The sequence below is a fragment of the Solea solea genome, chromosome 2 (assembly GCF_958295425.1).
Source record: "Solea solea chromosome 2, fSolSol10.1, whole genome shotgun sequence".
Taxonomy (NCBI): domain Eukaryota; kingdom Metazoa; phylum Chordata; class Actinopteri; order Pleuronectiformes; family Soleidae; genus Solea; species Solea solea.
Window position 1 is genome coordinate 31,342,615 of NC_081135.1, and position 20,870 is coordinate 31,363,484.

Genomic DNA, 20,870 nt, shown 5'->3' on the forward strand with positions numbered 1-20,870 from the left:
ACAAACAAACAAACAAACCAGAAAAATCATCACATATTTCAGTTGATGGTGCAGACCGGCTGAAAGCAGCTGAACACACACACACACACACACACACAGAGACAGAGAGAGGCGTCTGTGACTACATACAGGGGTTTGTATCATCATTGCCCTCTGGTCTCTCATGGTCCTGACAATATCTAGAGGATACACAGGCTGACCAGCCTCCATTAGACACAACGCCGTCTCCATGGTAATCAGAACTCCTGTCCTTCCGATGCCCGCACTGGAAGAAAGCAAGCAGTGGGGATAGAAAAGGATGTTTAGTCACCAAACAAGTGCAACATACACTGTGAAGCAAGAGAGGAAGTATATTGTTAACTGAACTTCATTTACTTGTATATTTATGTGAACTTTTTACTTTGTTTTGTTATTTTTATAACATTTGGTGAGTTTTGCTGTTGATGCTATGACTCCGCCTCTGATTGGTCGTCGTGAATAGAAACAACGTGGCATTATTTGTATGTGATGCTCAGTCAAGCAATACTATCAGGCCTGACTGAGGGAGTGTTTGTGTCTATACACCGGTAGCACAGGGGCGAGCGGGGACAAGAAGGGATAACACGTCAAACTGCAGTAAGACTGCAGTAAGTTTTTGAGCAGTTTCTTTGTGTTTTCAGTCAAACGCCAACAATGCTGCTGTTTCTGCCGTACACCTTCACATTAAAAACAAAAACACTTCCTGTGTGCGGCACAGAAATGTCGCCCAAAACACAAGATCTAAAAGCCACTATACTGAGAAACTCATACTGAGTCATGTTGAGCTTTGAACTTTGTATATATTATTCCTATATTTTTATTTATTTATTTAACTTCATTGCTTGGTTTATATCACCGTATCACTTTTATTTACTGTACTATTACTCATTTAGTTATTTATTTAATTTTCTGTTCTTAGCGTTAGGGTTGGGGCTTTTTTCCCCCCCAAGCGTGCTACAGTATATCAAGTCTGAAGAAAAGAGTCACATAATTCCCCACAATGACGGCACTTTACCTGCAGTGTACGACCATCGGCTGGTCCTGTCCTGCCCTTTTGGTCCGTACCAAAGCCACAAAGTCCAGGAAGTCGGTGGAGTCATCAGGAACACCATGGTCGGGCCAAGCCAGGTACTGGATCTGAGTGAGCTCCCTCTGCTGCTCACTCTGAACACACACAGAGAGACAGATATAACATGAAATGCTTTTTAGGGTGACAGACAAACAAACAAACAAACAAACAGCTGTAATATGAATCAGATTTCACTCATACTCATCACTGTGCTTTACTTCCACACAGGTTCTGTGTCTTACAGGGAGTCTGGAAGGCTTCTTGTTTGTACATTTATGCCCTTTAACTACTACATTAAACAGGACTTGAGGAAAACAGACAGCGCTTTTATACTTGCAACTCCGCTGATTCACACTGCTGCTTCCTATTTTATTAAAAACACCTGACGCTGATGTTACTTTCTGAACCTCATGGCAAAATGCCATCAAATAATTAAAAGCAAGACACACATTCTCTTTTATTTACCCATAATAAGAATAATATCTGACAAGTGAAAGGCAACAATAGCAAAAATATAAAAGGGATCGTGAAATTAACCATGATGACGACACACACAAACACACCCTACAGCAAGAAAACTACAGACTTATATTTCTTGTGCTACTCTGTACCTATGTGTTCCTCTTTAATATACTGCCCTGCCACATCACCATGGTAACACATCTATCTCCATAGCAACGATCACAGGCAGAGGAGAATTCTAATTGCCTCCTCCTACATCCTTATACTGTAAAGGTCATGATGCAAGGGCAACACGCAGGGAAACAATCAGGAAAACACAGACAGCGGGAAATGATGAGGTAACAGCGAGAACATTTATACTCCATTACAGGCTCGTTTCTAATGAGCTTTTGTCCCCGGAACTGGCTCTGTGCATGACATGTTACACACTGTTATATCACAGCAAACACTCGCGACACAAAGACACATTTCAGCTGCACAATAAAAGTTCAACGTGACACGCTGACGCGAGACACCGGCTCCCGCGTGACAATACGACACAGTCACACTCTCGCGTGTCAGTTTTTCAAACTCTCTTTGTCCCACTCGCTGTTCCGCGCAGAGGTTTCTCTTCCACCCGCTTTCTATTTCATCAGTGTGACTGATTAGGGCGGGTGGTTGTCACGGCAACCAGATCCCCCTACGTGGCCCGCATGCAGCAGCGGGAGCCAGAAAAAGAACAGCCCACACTGGTCACTATGGCAACACTCCTCCTCCTGGGGTCGTCAGCGGCGCATCCTCCAAGAGACTTTGGAGGTTCTCTTCGATGGGAGCCAAAGTCCTTCACCTTCCGCTCTAACCTGCTCTGGTTACCAGCACACACCCTCTCTCTCTCTCTCATCTGGCTGCACCTGCACTTCCATTCATTCTCCCGTCTTTCTCCTCTCATCCTTGCTTCACTTTCAGGATTTATCCTTTTTTTTGTTTTCACATGGATTCTGTGTTCTGAGTGTGGTTACCTGTGTGTGCACGAGGGTCATCTCTCGGACCAGGAAGGCAGAGTTGCCCTCTTCGTTGTGGCACGTGACTGTAAAGTTTCCATAGGTGGTGGTGCTGTCTGGATTGGGCCAGTACTGGTGACATTTTACCTTTGAACACAAGATTATCAAAAAAAAAAAAAATCAGTTTATCACTAGACTGTTCTTCAGTTCTTCAGTTCTCAGACATCAAAGATGAGAGTTTGGTACAGGACGACGTCTCTTAAACCTTAAGCGAAAGGTTCGCCCTCTTTTCTTTGTTTCTAGACTGTATTGAATCCAGTACTCAGAGCTGGGCAATAATTTAATAATAATATAATATAATTTCCTTCAAGATCAATAGTTTTAGTTCATAAGATGAGTGTTTTTTGCCTGTCTTAAAAAACCACAATTAATTCCAGTTCCTTCAACTTCCTTTTCAGTAGCAAAACACATCTTTTAACTACCTGACATCTTATCACAACAATTACTGACTTTTCTTCATTGTGATAACATTTGTGACCACATCTCCCAGCTGTATTAATTCACGCCAGCTAAGACTGTTAAAGACACTTCTGACTAACTCGGAGAAAAAAAATATGAAGCAAGTATTTCTAATTAAAAATTCACACCAAGGTTGACAATTTCAGATGCAGTGTTCTCACTGTGACAACCTTTTCCTCACTTTGTGTCTTTAATGAATAATAATGATCAAATAAAAAGTCTGAAGTGTGTAGAGTAAGAAATAAGTATCTATCCATGTGGTCAAAAGTATTCAGACGCCTGACCATAACACTAACAGGGACTGTAATGACATATTCAGTTGGTCCCCATTTTGCAGCTATACCTGAATTCAATACCGATTTGCATTTAGCTTTGTATTACTAGAATAAGGGTAGTATTTTTGAAAAATTGTGCTTCCCAACCTCAGTTTCCCAGTTTTTCAAAAATGCTATCCCTATTCTTGTTATACAAAGCAAAATGCAAATGAAGTATTCCTTTAACGCTTTATGCTTTTGTCCATATAGTGTATACATGCATTACATGACAGCCTATAATGGCATTACATTTCAGATTCAGAATGTGGGTAATTAAAAAGTGACCAGATACTCTCCTGCTTTATTTATACAGCCTACATAGGCTTAGGCTGTATTAAAACTACCAAAAAGAGTATTTATCCACTCAGCTCTGCTCAAAACGCCGGTCAAACTAACAGTAAAGTACAATTTAATACAGTGTCTGAAGGTTTTTGAAGATTTAGCTTGAAAGATTCCCATATACACTCTGTACTTGTAGAAAAAAAGTCTACATACCCGCCCCCTCTCGACCTGCGTAGTCAGCATGACAACCATGGACGAGCCTTGTTCCCAGGTCATTTGCCAGAAGTCAGGGCAGGTGTTGGGCAGTGGGCCCTGGCACGCTATGTAGCGGTTTATCAGACTGGAGGCTGGAATCTCCATCTACCAAAGGAGAGACAAAGAGATTATGATACAGAAGTGGATCTCACTTTAAAGCTTCTGAGAGACCTTGTCTCCCGTTTGAATAGGCCTCGAAAGCACTTAGTGGAGTCAAGACATCAAAACATTATAACGTTCTTAATATAATACCCTTAAATCATGCAGGTCACAGCAACAGAAAGAGAAAAATCATCTTTTTTGCTTCTTATAAGCAGTAATTGAACGATATGATATTGCTGTATCGTATCTTCACATACAATGTTTTTTGATACAAAACATTCATCATCCAAATCAAGATTCCTCTCAAGCTGGATCAGACAGTTTTGACTTTTCACTTCATGGTCGTGTGCAAGAGAGGAAACTTGTGATATAACATCCAGGATTTCAACTTTAATCAATTTCACCAGCTTACAGAACAAATCTAAAGAGACTTCACATAAACAGCGAATAGAATTCAGTGAGTTGTGAGCGAACATCTTCTCTGCTTTCTTCATTTGAGACATAATATGTAACATTTCTGCGGTAAAATATCTAAAACTATACAAGACTACTAAAACTAACAAGACTATTGTTGTATATTTTGTTGAGTAGTGTATTTACATTACCTAAAAATGTTTTTTACACTCGTTAAATATATAGAACTCTGTCACTTTTTAATGACATCATCCACTTGACTGTCTCTGCTTTCATTTCCGGGGCAATCCCGTAAGAAATGTGGTGTTTTAACATGTGTTCTAATGGTTAGAAAAACAGACCACCTCACCTCGCCTCAAACCAGCAAAACGCAGAGATATTGATGACAACAACAAAGAGAAAAGGAAGGAAGGCCAAACTCACATTGATGTAATTTGCATTGATGTAGTCATCTGTGCTTTTCAGAATGACCCGGGTGGCATCATCTGCAGAGGGAGAGAGAGAGAAGAAGAAGAAGAAGAAAAAGAAGAGGAAGTGAAAGTTAATGGGACAGAGTAAGATGACATACAGTACAGTTCATTGACAGAACATTTCACAGAGAAACTGAGTGTGATGGGAAGTACAACAGGTTACGTGTTAGGTTTACAGAAACAGACAAGTGTGTGCAGCCACATACAAGGAGAGATGTCTCTGTAGCGGTTTTTGGAAACGTTCTGAGGTAATTTGGCACACAGCATGGTCATCCCCGGCCTCTTCCTGTACAGTTGCTGTAAGAACAAGAGCAACAATTTTATTTGACCCTTTATTGCAAAGGAAGATAAAGGAACATTGACGATTTATTTTGTGCATGTTAACTCTAAAACTATTTTTTTCCCCTCTATACAGATCTTGAACGGCTGGGCTTGATTCTACTTGTTTTCTTGCTTATCCATTTGGGATAGTACCTGATACTTGGGTGTTTTTTTCTCTCTGGCGAGGTTCGTACAGTAATCAATCAAAAACTACTGCGTCACACATGTGATCTCCCATGTGAGTATGTGTGTGAGCACATTTGCATGGAGTGTGCTTATGTGTCTTTCTCCTCACGTCAAACTGTGCCAGTATGGCTCCACTGATCAGGCCTTCCTTCAGTGTGACCATAGAGTCTCTCAGTGCATGTTGGTCTAGCTGGGCGGGGTCCTGAGGGGATTTCTCTGGGATGTACTGAAAATCTGGCTCCGAGTCCACCTTCTCCTCCACCACGTCGTAGATGGCTGAATGGGGCAAAAAGAAGGGAGGGAGATATATTATGTCACAGGTTACAAGAAATTAACCTTTAAATAAACTCTTCTGGCTTAAACTTGTCATTAGACCTATGAGCCTCACTTGTGCAATGCTCCTGCCAATAATGTTTCAATCTAATGTGAATTTCAGTCATTTGGTACGTTGATGCAATCGTGTGTTTAGATGTAATTCAGGACAGAATCCAAAAAAAAAAAAAAATCACAAAATCCCTCTTTGACCCAGTTTCAATAGTAAAAATTTCCATGATTTAATCATCTTTAAAAACTCCCCTCCTAATGCTGGCTAGAGGAACAGCTTTTCCAGCTTCCTACATGGTGCATACTATATAAATGTGTACAGAAAGGTACAACTTTATGAATCTCAGTTGCAGATACAAAAGTGCGACCAAAGCTCCCCGAGAGAAATCAGAAGCAGAATCAAAGCCTGTGAGCAGATGTGTGGCTTGTGTAATTTTCAGGAGTGGGCTGCACCAGCTGTCAATATGTTTTGCTTCAGCCTTGTATCACATAAGTGTTTTTTTTTTTTTTTAAAAAAAAAAAAGAAGATTCCTGCATGGCTAGATGAAAATGAGTTGCAGCACACACTGGCTCTAACACTGCTGCCAGATAAGAAGAGATAAGGTAATGATTAAGAAGCTGGCTAAATCCAGTAACAACTAATTCCACTATAATATGCAGTACAAGCTAAGTGCTAAGCATGACCCTACTTTGTAAAATGTACGACCCATTTATCGCCACATGATAATCATGAAAGATACATAATGATTGATATAGCTCACCTGGAACTTGACTGAATTTCTGCGGACGTAAAAAATACAAGTGCAGTTTTTATCCCTTGTATATGTTTATGTAAAGCTTCTTTCAAATGGAACCTGTGGGAAGCTGCATTTATGGTGCACTTGTTGGTGTCCCCCCCCCCCATGCATAAATATGAATAAAAATAAGAGGAAAATAAAGTAAAATTAGGCACAAGGGTGCAGTAGAGATCTGTAGGGGCTTATATGAAAAACCCACCTAAATAATATAAAATAGAGGGAAAAGATGCAGCTATTGGGATTATCAACACTTCCCAGCAGATGAATTATAAAACGATAAAGGAAAAAACTACATTACCCATTTGGCGGCATTAAAACCAACCGACGGAAACAACTCACCATTTGGTCGGACCAATAGGATGAGCTCCCCGGAGTGGCTCTCACAGCTGGCCTTAATGAACTTGACCACCTGGTCGTGGGTGTGGTCAGAGATGTCCCGCCCATTAATCAAGACCACCTGGTCGCCCTCGTTGAGGCGAGGCACACAAAGGTCAGCCTGACAAGAAGAGGGACAAAGCAAATGAGGCAAGAAAAAGACAAGAGACACAACTGGCAGTGAGATAAATATAAGTGGTTGTTTTTTTTTTTGCTTCCTTTCATGTGTTGCATGGTGTTTTTAGCTCAATAAATTGCTTCCATTGAATGAGAAAATGTACAAAACAAGCTAAAATTGAGGTTATATGTGCATTTCATTCTTTGCTATTCTTGTGCTATCACTAAACATGTTCCTAAAAAGAAAAAAGGAGAAGAAAGAGACACTATTTTCTCATCTGACTCGTGACATGGGTGTTGACTTACTGATGTTCCCGGAGCTACTCGAGACACGATGATGGGCATCTTCTGGTCAGCACCACCCTGCAGACACAGGGAAACAGACGCGTGTTAAAGGCAAAAAGTCATTGTGGAGTGTTGATGATTCAGATGATTTAAGCTGACAAGCAATGTTCTGTTAATATCACTTCACAAATAATAGCTGGATGAAGGTGCTTCAAAGAACAAAGCAAGCAGGAAACCCACTTCCAGTTCTGTGTCACGCGCATTAGTTCTCACCTTCACGTTGAAGCCAAATCGTCCGTGTTCGTCGGGTCTCATCTTGATTAGGACTAAATTGTCATGAGGGACGACACCGTTCAGCTGAAAGAAACATAGATTAACACATCAGATCACGTCAGTCAAACTTCACATTACAATGTTCAGATTAGCGTCGATGATTCAGTCGTGCCCACAAGTGAGGGAGAAAAACATTCCAAATATTTTGGGGGTTAGGTGAAATACAACCTGCAATAAGTTCCTTAATTACATCCTACATCTGAAACTTCCTTTGTTTATGATGTATGCAAATGTCACCTGCGTTTTTAGTCTCATGGCGGGAGCGACTTTGAACATAGTGGTGGAAGTGCAGCAAAGACAGGACAGACAATAGATTGGGGAGAATACTCTCTTTGTGCCCCTGCGTAATAATGCTAGGCTGTGGAATTACTGAACAATCACAGACATCAAAGGATCTAAGCACGGAACACTAACTCCCCTGACAAAGATCTACAGATTAGAACTGGTAAAAAAAAAAAAAAGAAAAAAGAAGAAAATACAATGGACTCAACTGGTTTCAGACCACAAATGTGAGAAGAGGAATCCTTAATAAGAAAGCTGCAATTGCAGTATCTTTAGACACTGACAAAGTGTATGACTCTATAAAGAGGGAATGGAGAGAGTATTTTACTTTATTTAAGCTTCATGATGCTGGCGTTTAAGGGAGAATGTTCTACTGGATAAAGAGAATAACTGAACATTTTATTTAGAAAAACTCAATGAGCCTTGAACCAAGTGGTTCAGTGGGCTGGTAAACGTTAGAATTAAGATTTCTAACGAGTAAGTTTGTGATTTTTGGTCAGTAAAAGAACATCTCTGTTCTCAAGTTTATCAATGACAAATTAATTAATAAAACATTTGTGAAGCCTCACTTGAAGTGACTGGGGAGCTGAGAGGAACACTTATACTTGGTCCATTTTAGATTATGAGAGGTACTGAATCCATTCTTTGCAAACTGGACAGGGTGCAGGCTAAATCCCTAAGAATCTGTTGTGGAGCTTTTCCAACGACGTCTGTCCCAGCCTCACTTGCAGAAGTGGGATAATCCCCCCCCCTCTAAAAATCAGAAGACGCAAATTGCAGCTCCACTTGTGGGCTTACTCTGCTGCAAAATCATGCCTATTGGAAGATTGGTGGGGAGTTTTGAGGACACAACAAAAAAAAATGTAATTTTCCTCTTCACATAAGGCAGCTTAGCACAAAGCATTGGACTTGAACAGTGTAATTGGATCAGTCTGGTCATTTGTCTTCAGTCCCATTCTGGTATTTATCTGAGCCTAAAATGTACACAAATTCAAAAGTATATGAATCCAAGTCATAATGTTTTCAGATTTGTACAGATACTACCAAGGATCCAGTATCTGTAAGGTCTGGCTTTGGCATGTTTGTTGCTAATTTTTTTAAGATCAGACAAAGGGTTCACATTTCAAGTCATGTGGTGGTGTTTTTATTCCTCCGAGGAGGTCAGACCTGCTAACTGTATAATCCACTCTCACTCTGCGGCTGCTCTGATGGCACTGAAGAATGGGAAATCAGGGGCCTGCCCTGACCTGGTTGTTCAAATCTTATGTTAGCAACTCAGGATTGAGAAAATGGGTTGTAATATAATATTGATGTGGGTCCATGGACACTCAGGAGTTGGGAGGACATGAAACATCTGATCTAAAGGTATGTCTAGGAAAGGATAAATGTGTCCGTGTCTCTACAGATAATGCAGTTAGACGGTGGTGAGAGGAGTATGAGATGGAACAGACGGGTCAGCAGTATACACAATAAAGCCATCTATCTATGAGTTATTGCTATCATTTATTTAAACGCAGTATAGAAATGTATGCATAGTGCATATATGAGAGGGATGAAAATGACAGCTAATGTGTCGGTTTAAAACAATGAGCTAAAAGAAACCAAACCACTCTTAAAGCCCTGTGTGAGTTCAGCATTATATGAATGAACCCTCAGGTCAATACTTCCTCTCAGCGAAACTGTTAATGGGAGTGTTTGTTAAAAGTCCAGCAGTAATGCAAACATGTTAAGCCTGAGCTTTCTCACAAACCAAACGACGGTTGTTGGTTTATGTTTGAATAGAGGTACCTGTAACCTCACATCAGGAGTCTGCTCTTCTCTCTGTTCTTCCTCTCCTCATCTTTAGGCATTTCAAATATGTTTTTGCATCCAGGGAATACATAGACAAAGACATCTCATCTCACACCTCACACCTAAAGAAGTCTGAACAGTGCACTGGAGAGAAATTGTTTCCAGTCTATACTGCGTACTTCCTTAGTCCACAGCTATAATTTTCTTTTCACATGTTCTCAGCCACTATTTTCTGACCTATCTAATATACTTTACACACACTTTACTGTAACAGGCATTTTTTTAATAATGAAATGAGTACTTATGTCTTTGCGTCTGCAATGACACTGACCGTGGTCTTGTCAGCATTGACGGGGACGTCATACATCTCGTTGACGTGGTTGTCCAGGAGGCTCTGCTGAGAATGAGCCTGGATGATCTGACTCAAGGTCTTCCTGCTCAACTGCTTGGGAGGCAGAGCTGGAGGCTGGCCATCAACACCGTCAGGAGAGCTGAGGGAGGGAGGGAGGGAGGGAGGGAGGCGGAGAAGGAGAGCCGGAGACAGGGAAAATGAAAAGAGGAGAAAATTAACGATGGCAGTATTTTTACAAACAAGGTAATTTTAAAGAGGTTGGAAAACTGATGCCACAAACACACAGGTACAAAAACAAAGACACAATAACAAACTCTAATTGAAGGCCATACTGTGTTTGTTCAAGGTGTGGGGGAAAAAAAAGACAGAGGTGCATAAAGGGAAACAGATAAAGGGAAGTAAGAGATTGAAAGAGACAGAGAGGCTTAATAGCACTGTGTTAGTCACAATGCATTAACCTCAATGAAAGGGCTGCAAAGGAAAGAAAACATCCCCCTACATCAAACGGACAATAAAAAGCAGTCGGTGTGGATGTTGGAATAGCACGGTCAGTCAGGTAAAGCTTTCAGCAGCATCGTGGTTCACTCTCCGGGGGGTAAAAGCCAGTTTGCATCTCTCTGAGTGTTTGCGTGCATACACTGCACTCTGTCCTCCGGGGGTGTGATCACCAGTCAAAGAGCACTGACTTTGTTTTGGCTGCTGCCATTTTTGCCACTCTGCGTCTTAAATACAGCCTTTACATGTAAACTAACATTTGTTATGGGTCATAACCAGGGCAGGCTTTCAGTGGCAGAGTAGTGCACAGCAGGTCACATCCTCAGTCTCCTCACCGTGACACCGACAAAGGAATCTAGTGTAAAAGAATCACAATACTTATAATACCACATACCAATACCACAACCTAGTCAAGGGACCTGGTATAAGTACGTTTAACATTTTAAATGTAATTGTTGTTAAAGCCTTCCCTGACCTGGCTCCAGTGTGTGTGTGTGTGTGTGTGTGTGTGTGTGTGCTTACACACACACAATTACCCACAAAGTAGCTCATCCCTCTGTTACAGAGCCAAAGCATTGAAATAAAGTTGTTTGCTTAGCTATTCTTCGGAGGACGCTGCGTTGAATTCCATTCATTTGAACAGCCTAAACAAAGAATTATTCCTAATCCCTAACCCTTTCACGTCTAAATCTAACCTTAACCTGACCACAATGCATATCTTAGTCCTAAACTTTACCAGTTCCTGAGAAAGGCAGTTCTGCTTCATTGGGACCATGTTTTGGTCTCCATTAGGACTACTGGTCCTAACAAAGTTAATGTATATGCCGCAAAAACTCCTAAAGAGGTAAAAAAAAAAAATACAAGTACAAACTCACACACACACACACACACAGTGTAAACAGAGGGAGCATGCCATACACAAGTACAGACCAGTCTGGGCTCAAAGCACGTGTGCATTTTCAATCCATAGCTCACAAAGAGCTCAAGCTTTTCATTAACTAAACTCTATCCCTTCTATTCTTTACTAGATTTTTACTTTTACTCGGAGGCTTTCAGGGATCAAAACGCAAGCAGAACTTTTATTATTCACCAGATGTTGTGAAGTGTGTGAGCACAATTAGCACACGCCGAAAACACACACTGACACACATTCCTGGCTGAGCCCCGCTGTACAACAGTGCAACCTCTCCGCCCCGCTACGTGCTATAAACACATTTTACAGGCTGTTTTTCAAATGGTTCATCTTTCCAAAGGGGCCAGCTAAGTGACACTGGGAGAGGGTGTAAACTGTCGGGAGAAGCCACAGACACAGACAGACATTTAAAAAGCAGTCAACTCAGCAATATGCTCAGACAGAGTGGCACTGACACTGATGAGTAAAAATTTAACTATGAAATTAAAGGGCAGCTGTTTTTGGTGGGGTGCTTTATTTATGAGGTGATGAAATCTACTGCTCGGCAACCAAAGTTAGAGGGCGATTTTTTATTTTTTTTGAGCTTTAGGGGAAAGTGGACAGATTGTGTTGTGAAAATCCAGAGGGAAAAGAAAACAGGATTTAAGGAAGATGGTGATTTTGCTTGCCCAAGATAGTCAGAACATTAGCAAGCGCTCAGTTGCTGTGAGACTTACGGTGTAGAGTCCAGGCTGATGCTGTTGGCCTGCGTGGACGACGCAGACTTGTGATTGGAGGAGAAGACGGGCAGGCTGGGTGAAGAGTGGATCACGTGATCGACCAGGTGTCCAACGGATGACGGGCGTAATCGTGTGCCCTCTTGTACAAACATTGAGTTTCTAACAAAAGCACACACAACAGATAATGTTACAGAGCAAATAAGGGATTATAACATCAGACTTTCTAAGGTTAGGGAGATATTTGTCCATGCTTCGGGTATAAAATACTGGTAATAAAGTATCACTGATTTATATCAGTTTTATATGAATATTTCAGCAACCTTAGTGTACAGCTACTCAGTAATGGCTGTCCTGAAGACAAGAGGTATGCCTCTAAGAAAACATTTTCTAACAGCAAACAGAAAAGTAGAAGTATGAAAACTACAATGGGTTGCACGCTGGAATCATAGTAGTTACTTTAATCAAAAAAAAAACAACCAGTAAAATCTATTTGATGTGAAAACAGTGATTTCCACTGCCTTGTTGCCTGATGTGAAGCTGAACATATTCTTCATCTGAGATAAACCCTGTAACTTGGACTCACTGATTGGGCGTCCCAGGCGGCGATCGAGTGGGCAGACTCTGGGTTTCCAGTCTCTCATCTGAAAGGCTGTTCCTGCTGACCGACTCCCAGTCGCTCCCACCCATCAGCTTCCGGGCCAGTGGCTTGCTGGGAGATCTGCTTAGACCGAGAAAGTTGCGGCCGTGATGAATAAAAAGTGTAATCTGAGCTCTTATTTCAGGCACAGGTGTGTAAGGGATTATGTTTGTATCACGGTTACTAGAGTGTTACTTCCAAACAAATTTATGATGTCCTTGGCAAACTTGCTGATACACTGGTACAAATACATCCAGGGGTTCTCCCGTTTTATTTTATTTAGAGTGTGATATTACGTAATTATGCTTCTGCTGATAGTCCATAAAGCCTTCCTAATCAAAAAGCTCAATTTCTTTACCATTTACATTTGTACAGATACATAAGAGAGAACGAGTATCGTGTGTATAGAGCGCCTTTGAGAATTTAAAAAGCACAACTTGATGAAGCTGATGACTCTTGATGTAATGCCCTATTAAATGGACTTTTGCCATTGGGCTGTTGGGCATTTTCAGTGAGTATATTTATATTTATGTGTTCCAAATCTATGCTTAGATGAAACTAACCAAGAGAAAACATGTTCACTACCTGGCAAACACTCTGTCCTTGATGCCTTTCTCCTTTCCATACTGCACAGACTGCACCTCTGTCCGTCCACTGGAGACACGAGGGGACAAAAGAAACACTTAGAGGACTGTACTGAAAGAAATATTAAACTTCAAATGAAGTGGAACAGAAAACAGTTGTGAAAATGCTGGATTGTTTCCTCTGGTAATAAGTGCTTCTTGGGTGAAAAAAAACAAATCAGCCTTGAAATGAGCAAAACAGCACTGAGGATTATAGAATGACCGTTAACAAAATGTGATGTGAACACAAATTCATACAATGGTAGCTCGAGTGGTCGAGCAACTTGTCTTTCAACTTGAAGGTCGTGTGTTTGATTTCCGGTTCCGCTAGTCTACATGCCGATGTGTCCTTGGGCGAGACACTTGACCCCACGTTGTTCCTGGCGGCTGTGCCGGCAGCGAGTGAATGTGCATGAAAGATGTGTGACGGTAAATGGTGAAAAGTCGGTCAATGTCTTAAAATGCTCACACACACAAGCACAAGAGCATGGCTCATTCATGAAGGTGCGCCTTTGCTCAATAATACTAATACATCACAAGGGGACACCAGAGTCTTAGTTTCTGTAAATGACATTACACAGAGGGAAACAAAAATGATGCCATCAGTAAAGTGAAACAAAGTTGTGACAAGACAAGGGTTAACATTCTCAGCCCCCTCTTCCCAAACTCAAAGTCTCTCACCAATCTAAAGATGTGTGTTGTTTGAGAAAGGAGAGGCAGCAGTGTGAGGTCTGTAAATAATTTGCAAATGATGCTAGTACTTGCACACAAAAACTTGGAGAAAAGACTGCCTGCAAAGCCAAAAACAAACAAAATACTGTTTGCTGTTTTGAGGTAAACCATGAATAATTCTCTGAGGCCTGGAAGCATGAAGGAAACCCACTACCCTCCCAATGTTTCAGGCTCTCCGCCTAAAGGAAACATGTGCATCATCTTCTGTGGCGACAAACATGCACTTGTGTGAGTGTTTACTTGATGTGGAACTACCTGAGTGGAAGTTAGACAGAAAGAAAGACAAAGTCTGGTCCAAATATATGTGTGTGTGTGTGTGTGTGTCTGGATGTCATGGCGAGACTTTACAGAGCTTCTCCGATTTGTCAATTATCTCCATGTTCCTCAAAGAGTGTTAACTTACCAGTATCTGAACTTTGAACCCAGGGTGAAGTAGTGAGAGAAGAAGTTCTTCTGTGGCGGGATGGGCCGCTCCAGCCGGAAGAAGGTGTGGTGCTCAACGCAGGCCTTCCACAGGTTCTTACAGGCCCGATAGTTGACCATGTTGAAGCCGAGCAGTGTATCCCGGGTCTCCGTCTGCAACCAGTGACAATAAAAAGCAATGTAACGTTTACCATGTGAGAGAGAACCAGTGTATAGCCACGCTTCATTATAGTAAGACATAAAAGTTTTTTTTCAACCGTTTATTTATGAGCTTTTTCAACGTTTAACCATATCTTATAGCACATTACAATGAACTATTACTTGAAGCTGTTCTTCATGTTTTTTCACTTCAATTATCTTAAAGATAAGATCTCGACAAAGAGATGGTTCTGTGATCCCGACTAGACCTCATGTGTTCATGAGGTCAAGTCGGGATCAGGAAAGTGAATGCCAAGCAAACAGCAGCAACAGACACAAAGTGAGCTATTCGACAACATTACTGGCAGCAGCTTTAACTGTTTACTCCTCCTTTACTTTGTTGGTTATAAATACAAACGGCTAATTACTCAATTATTCCTCATTCAACCATTAAAAATAATGATAAACTGAAGTAGTTAGTCTTTTAAGACATTGCAAATGTAAATATTATACATGTAAATATTTGGGAAGGAAATAATTATGATGACACTGACTCGTCAGGTGTCTGTATAATTGTTTGTTGGAACAGCACTAAAGTGTAACCAGGACACAGAGAACAAGGGAACCTTACAAGTGATTAAACAAACATGCACACATTTATATAACCAGTGCTCTATACTGTAACACAAACTGGAATCCATTTGTTCACACAACAGACATAATTGTGAGAGCATAGGTGTGTATGTACTGTATGTGTGTGTGTGTGTGTGTGTGTGTGTGTGAAAAGACACCTACCGCCTCTCTTCTCAGCTGGACGAAAAACTGTTTGCACTTGAAGGAGATTTTCACTATTTTCAACCTGCAGGAAAAGGTGTTTTTTAAGGTTAGAGACAATTTCATTTTGCACATTAACACAATAACAGATAACCATCTGAAAATATGCAGTGCAAGTTTTTCAGAAGCAAATACAAACATGTGTTTACGGTATTCCAACAGAAAATGTATAATGGGAGTCTTCCGTGTCTTATCCTCTGGTATATCAGAGGCATTTGAACCGTTAAAATATAAACATACAGTTTGGTCACTGGCTCCAACTAACGATTATTTTCACAATCGATTCATATGTCGATTATTTTCTCGACAAATCAATGAATTGTTTGGTCCATAAAATGTCAGAAAATGACAATTTATTTGTTATATGGACCAAAGAAACCAGAAAATATTCCCATTTGAGCAGCTGAAAAATCGGGGCACTTATTTTAAACTAAACACTACTTATTAACAAGTCCAAAACACCTGTTTCTTGACGCGATAACTAGGACTGAAAAACACACATCTCAATGAAACGTGAGCTCTTCACGTAAGCTGACCCATGTGTCACATCCCAACTTTTAGTTAAACCTCCAAACCCTTATGGGTTTACGGAGCAGCTCAGCGACATCTATACTTTCTCAGCAATCCATACACCGTGCAGTCATTTGTCTGAAGGAGCAGGGACGGCATTAACTACAATTTAAATCAGGAGTCTGTTGATGAGCAGCAGAGAAACATAATCCTTTCCTAGAGCTCCACTGCTGCTTCTACTGCTGCTGCTGCTTCTACTGCTGCTGCTGCTGCTGCTGCTGTGACTCATCACTCTCTGCTAAATATATTTTACATACTTACTCACTCACACACACACACACACTCTCGCATGACAAACACACACATTCACACACATGCTTAGGCAGGGTGTGAGTCATACCCCATCTAAGTGTGGCTCATTTGTCAGGCTGCTCTGAACAGGAATAGGAAAGAGGCAGAAATCTAAAAGTCTCATTTGTATCTGTCTCTCTCTTTCTCTCTCATCCCTTCCTTCTCTCATGGGTCAATTCATTAAAAAGATAAGAAGACAAACAGTCATGAAGAAAAGAGAGACGGCACGCAGGTGTAGAAACAGTGGGGCTGAAAAAGAAAGATGAATAAAAGAAAACAGACGATCACTGTACATGTCTCTCTTGGTCGTGGACAGCTGTTGGGGGGACACCACTGTTGGTGTCTAAATTTAGCTCAGCTGGCTCTATATGCACGTGCGTTTTCCTCCACTTAGGAACACGTTCCACAAACTTATGCCACGCACACTTCTCCTGACCCTTAATCGAAAATGTAATTTTAACAGACGCGTGAGCATCAGCAACACACTGATGTCCACGCACTGATGTCCACACACTGGCCACACCAGCTGCTATGAGCATTTGGCCAGGCTGTGTGAGCGTGAGTAAATGTGTGCATTAAGCCTACATGACTGAATTTATTTTCCACGAGCTTTAGTAGTTAGGAATTCCATTTAGCCTCCCACAGAGTATGGGTGATTTCAAAGAATCGATGCTTCTGAGAGAACGTGGGCACGAGAACGACAATAAAAGCAAAAGAAAAGAGTAATGAGAGACACTGAACTAGGCAGAGGAAAAAGGAGAGGACAAGTGCAGATGGTTTCTAGGAAACCTGGTTCCTGGTTCAATCATGAAAATTAGCAGAATCAAATGAATAATTCTTGAAAAGCTCTAATGAGGCTTACACATCAAAATAACATGTCAATGATCACTGTGCGGGAGGTTAACAAATCAAAATGGATTCTTGGAGGCCGTTCAAATGAAGTTGGACGCAGGTTGACTGACTCAACACCACACAACATAAGGTGGTGAAGATTTGCTTTTTTTCCTCGACATAATTTTTACAGCATTGCTCTGTTTTTCATCCAGACACATCAAGTCCGTTGGCAGGTGTAACTGAAACTACTGAACCCCTGATCACACATTTTTTGGGACAGATTTCACACCAAGTCTCTTGCTAAATAAACTGTTTATCTGCGAGTTCAAGCAAAATACTGCATAATTTTTGCATCAGTTGAAGCCTCTCGCTGTATGTGTATTGTTGTAGTACATCACACACGGACATACTTTCTTTTTAGCTGAAACCACTGTGTCAAATTCTATCCTAAGGTGTCCCCCAGGGTTTCGTAGTCGGTCCCCCATTGTTTGTCTTCGCCATGCTCTCTCGCAGTAATATCATTATGGTCTCCAATTCTATGGCTATGATTACACATTCATTAAATCCATTGCCATGCAATTCGCTCCACCCTGAGACCAACTGCCGCACTGAAATTAAATCATGGTTACATGCCAGCTCCTTTGACCTCAACTGTGACGAACGTGATATTATCATTACTGGTCTGAAAGCGCTCATCAAAACAACCCACCAATGCTCTATCACTTTCAGCAGCTTCACACACCCTCACCACACATCAGTAACCTTGAAGTAAACTTTGAAGGCAACCTCTCTGTGAACACCATGTAAATAAAAAAAAAACATATTACACAGTTGGTTTTTCACAAGCAATGTACAATCCTGGATGTGTGTGTGTGTCACTCACCATGGAAAATAGTTGATCCGTACCCTGTTCTTGTAAATCACAATGCCAGCGGACATCACCCCAAGCAGAATCTCTGTGTTACTCTGGTCCTGCAGAGAGAGAGAGAGAGAGAGAGAGGGACAGTGTGTTTGTGTGTGTGTACGTTCAGTGAAGGTGTCGACGGAGGAGCGCAGCCAAACAAGGACAAAGACAGAGGCGGAGAATCCCAACAGTTTAAAAAAAAAATGAGCCAAGAAATGTTTGGAAGTGCTTCCTCCTCGCTGCTACAAAACATGTTGATCTCGCTGAAAACAGATCTGCCTCAAACCGAGAACAGAGGTTAAGGAGATGCTCTGAGAAACCCACACAGACGTAAATAACAATCTGTGGGGAACAAGAATAGAATATGTGAGAATGGGTCCGGGCAAAGGTCCAAGTATCATCGACAGTAAACTTGATGTCGTCCACCAGGATTAATTCTGTACAGTATTCACTGGACCAGCTGACATGATACGGTTATGATGGGGGGTACCAGAACGTGTACTAGATTTGAGTATATCAACCTTGATGTGACAGTAGGGGAGAGAGAACCATACCACAGTTTGGGTCAGGAGATCAATTTTGGTCACAATTGTTGACGGTGGATATAAATGTGGATTATATTGCACTTCTCTGGGTTTTTGTGGGGGAGGAAATGGGTGGAGCTCGGATCAAAGATAAACTGATATTTGTCACTGGATGCATTGCGATTTTTTGGAAAAATAATATTACACATTAGATAAATGGCAACACACCCACACGAGCATGCATAAAATAGAAAAACCTGACTTACCCTTGCATAGTGCAGCTCTACCCCGTAGAGCTCCAGCGTGCGTGCTGTGTTCAGATAATTAAACTCTGACTGAGCAGGAGATAGACCGCTGCGAGAGAGAGAGAGACAGAGAGAGAGACAGAGAGAGACAGAGAGAGACAGAGAGAGAGAGAGAGGGGGTAGAGTACAAAGACAGACAGGGAAGGGAGGTTGTGTGTGGGAGCAGAGGGAGTTACAATGACAAGGTAGACAGAAGAAGAGAGTGTGTTACCGAGACATATGGACAAGGGAGAAAGACAAAGAAAAAAATATCTGATCAGAAATAAAATGGAGAACAAATTCAGATAAATAACATTTGTCTTTGTATGTGTGTATGTGAGTAATCTTGTGTGTGTATCTTTGTGAGGACCAAAATAAATAATAACCCAAAGGGAGTGACAGGGAGACATTTAGGAAAAGTGGCTTTTTGGCATTTAAGGCCTGGTTTAAGGGTCAAACCCTTTAGGTTTAAAGAGAGATCGCATTCCCGAGGGAATACATTATGTCTATGAGTGTCCTCAGTAAGACTGCTGCGTGAGAATGTGTGTGTGCCTCTCGGGGTACCTGTGCTGCTGGTGATGTTTGGAAACTTCTTTGTGGAAGTCTTGCGGAGGGTTGGGGATGAAGCAGTATTCCGACAGGTAGCCAGAACTGTGCTCCGTTTCACTGTAGTCGCCTATCTCAGCTACACACACACACACACACACACACACAGAGAGGGACATGTACTTTCATATCACTGCATTAACTTGAATAGACACAGAGAAGTAAAGACTGATAATGAGGCAACATGAGGGACGACAGAGAGGCTTTAATACATTGTTGTGTGTTGTGTTCTGACATTTTCTGTGACTTGCTCACTAACTTTAACTAATCATCTCTGCTTCAATGATGTTTGTGTCTTCTTGTTGTCATGTAACCAGGTCAGTTAATGTCAAGTAAATACTATTTCTATTACACGCGCTCTCTCTGTGGCCGGTACCGAGGAATTGTGGAGATTCTAACAATAAAACTCAATAAAAATCAAGCCAATGACATTGAAAATCATTTTCTCACCGCTGACCGCCTTGTTCGGTGATTCATATGTTTCAGCTCGTCATTAACCCAAAAGCACCAAAATGACTGACACCTTCACACTTCCACAGATGTGATCATGAGCTCACCCGCTACAGTCTTCCTGCAATCTAGTTCACTTTGTGTTGAGCATTCAAAAAAAACTAAAAACAAAAAAACATGTCACTTAGAGGTGAAAAAAAAAACAAATCTTCACACCTTAGCTGCAAAATTTCTCACAATCCTTTTCGTAAGGAGAACAGTCTGTATTATAACAACAAATACAACATGGAAACGCAGCGACATACACCTTGTACTGAAACATACTGATCACATCAGGAGATCAATGCAGTAAAACCATCTTTTATGTTCATATCAGGCTGTGTGTAAGTGGGTGCTGGGTAGGGCTGCGACGGTTGTTCAATTATTAATCGATTACTAAACTGATCGTCAACTTTACTGAGTGTTTTTAAAATAAGTGTGCTGATTTCTCGTGTCACAAAGAAATCATTAAATCTGAATCATTTTGGATTGTGGACAAAAGAAGACATTGGAGAACGTCATTTTTTTAACATTTTCTGATATTTTACGGACCAAACAAGCACTCCGTTCATCAATTATGAAAACACTTATTAGTTGCAGCCCTAGTGGTGGGTCTGCATGTCTTACTGTGAGTCCTTAGAGCGGCAGAACTAAAGGACAGTGCAACCCTGCGTCATTATATAAACACAGACCGAGAGCGTGTATCTGATTGACTGCATATCTGAGATATCATAATTGCAACTATAGATTAAATAGATTTTTCTGTTATTGTTTTGGCTTTCTTTCATTTCTCATAAACAAAGTGC

General features: G+C 41.2%; 1 protein-coding gene across 2 annotated transcripts in view; it reads right to left on the bottom strand.

Moving 5' to 3' along the window:
• The window catches only part of ptpn4a (protein tyrosine phosphatase non-receptor type 4a), a 64,380-nt gene that overhangs the window by 4,000 nt on the left and 39,510 nt on the right, over nt 1–20,870 (bottom strand). The window contains exons 8-26 of one of the 2 annotated variants that reach the window (XM_058622126.1): nt 19,534–19,654; nt 18,952–19,039; nt 18,141–18,229; nt 15,524–15,587; nt 14,571–14,743; nt 13,398–13,466; nt 12,759–12,893; nt 12,173–12,334; nt 10,028–10,187; nt 7,564–7,647; nt 7,312–7,368; nt 6,853–7,009; nt 5,502–5,668; nt 5,092–5,182; nt 4,839–4,900; nt 3,858–4,004; nt 2,548–2,676; nt 1,034–1,182; nt 130–265 (exon numbers count right to left, since the gene is read on the bottom strand). In XM_058622126.1, coding sequence (XP_058478109.1) covers nt 130–265; nt 1,034–1,182; nt 2,548–2,676; nt 3,858–4,004; nt 4,839–4,900; nt 5,092–5,182; nt 5,502–5,668; nt 6,853–7,009; nt 7,312–7,368; nt 7,564–7,647; nt 10,028–10,187; nt 12,173–12,334; nt 12,759–12,893; nt 13,398–13,466; nt 14,571–14,743; nt 15,524–15,587; nt 18,141–18,229; nt 18,952–19,039; nt 19,534–19,654 — 2,240 coding nt within the window. Of the gene's footprint in view, nt 1–129; nt 266–1,033; nt 1,183–2,547; nt 2,677–3,857; nt 4,005–4,838; nt 4,901–5,091; nt 5,183–5,501; nt 5,669–6,852; nt 7,010–7,311; nt 7,369–7,563; nt 7,648–10,027; nt 10,188–12,172; nt 12,335–12,758; nt 12,897–13,397; nt 13,467–14,570; nt 14,744–15,523; nt 15,588–18,140; nt 18,230–18,951; nt 19,040–19,533; nt 19,655–20,870 lie in introns of both variants that reach the window. The other variant, XM_058622125.1, reaches the window with a different exon arrangement.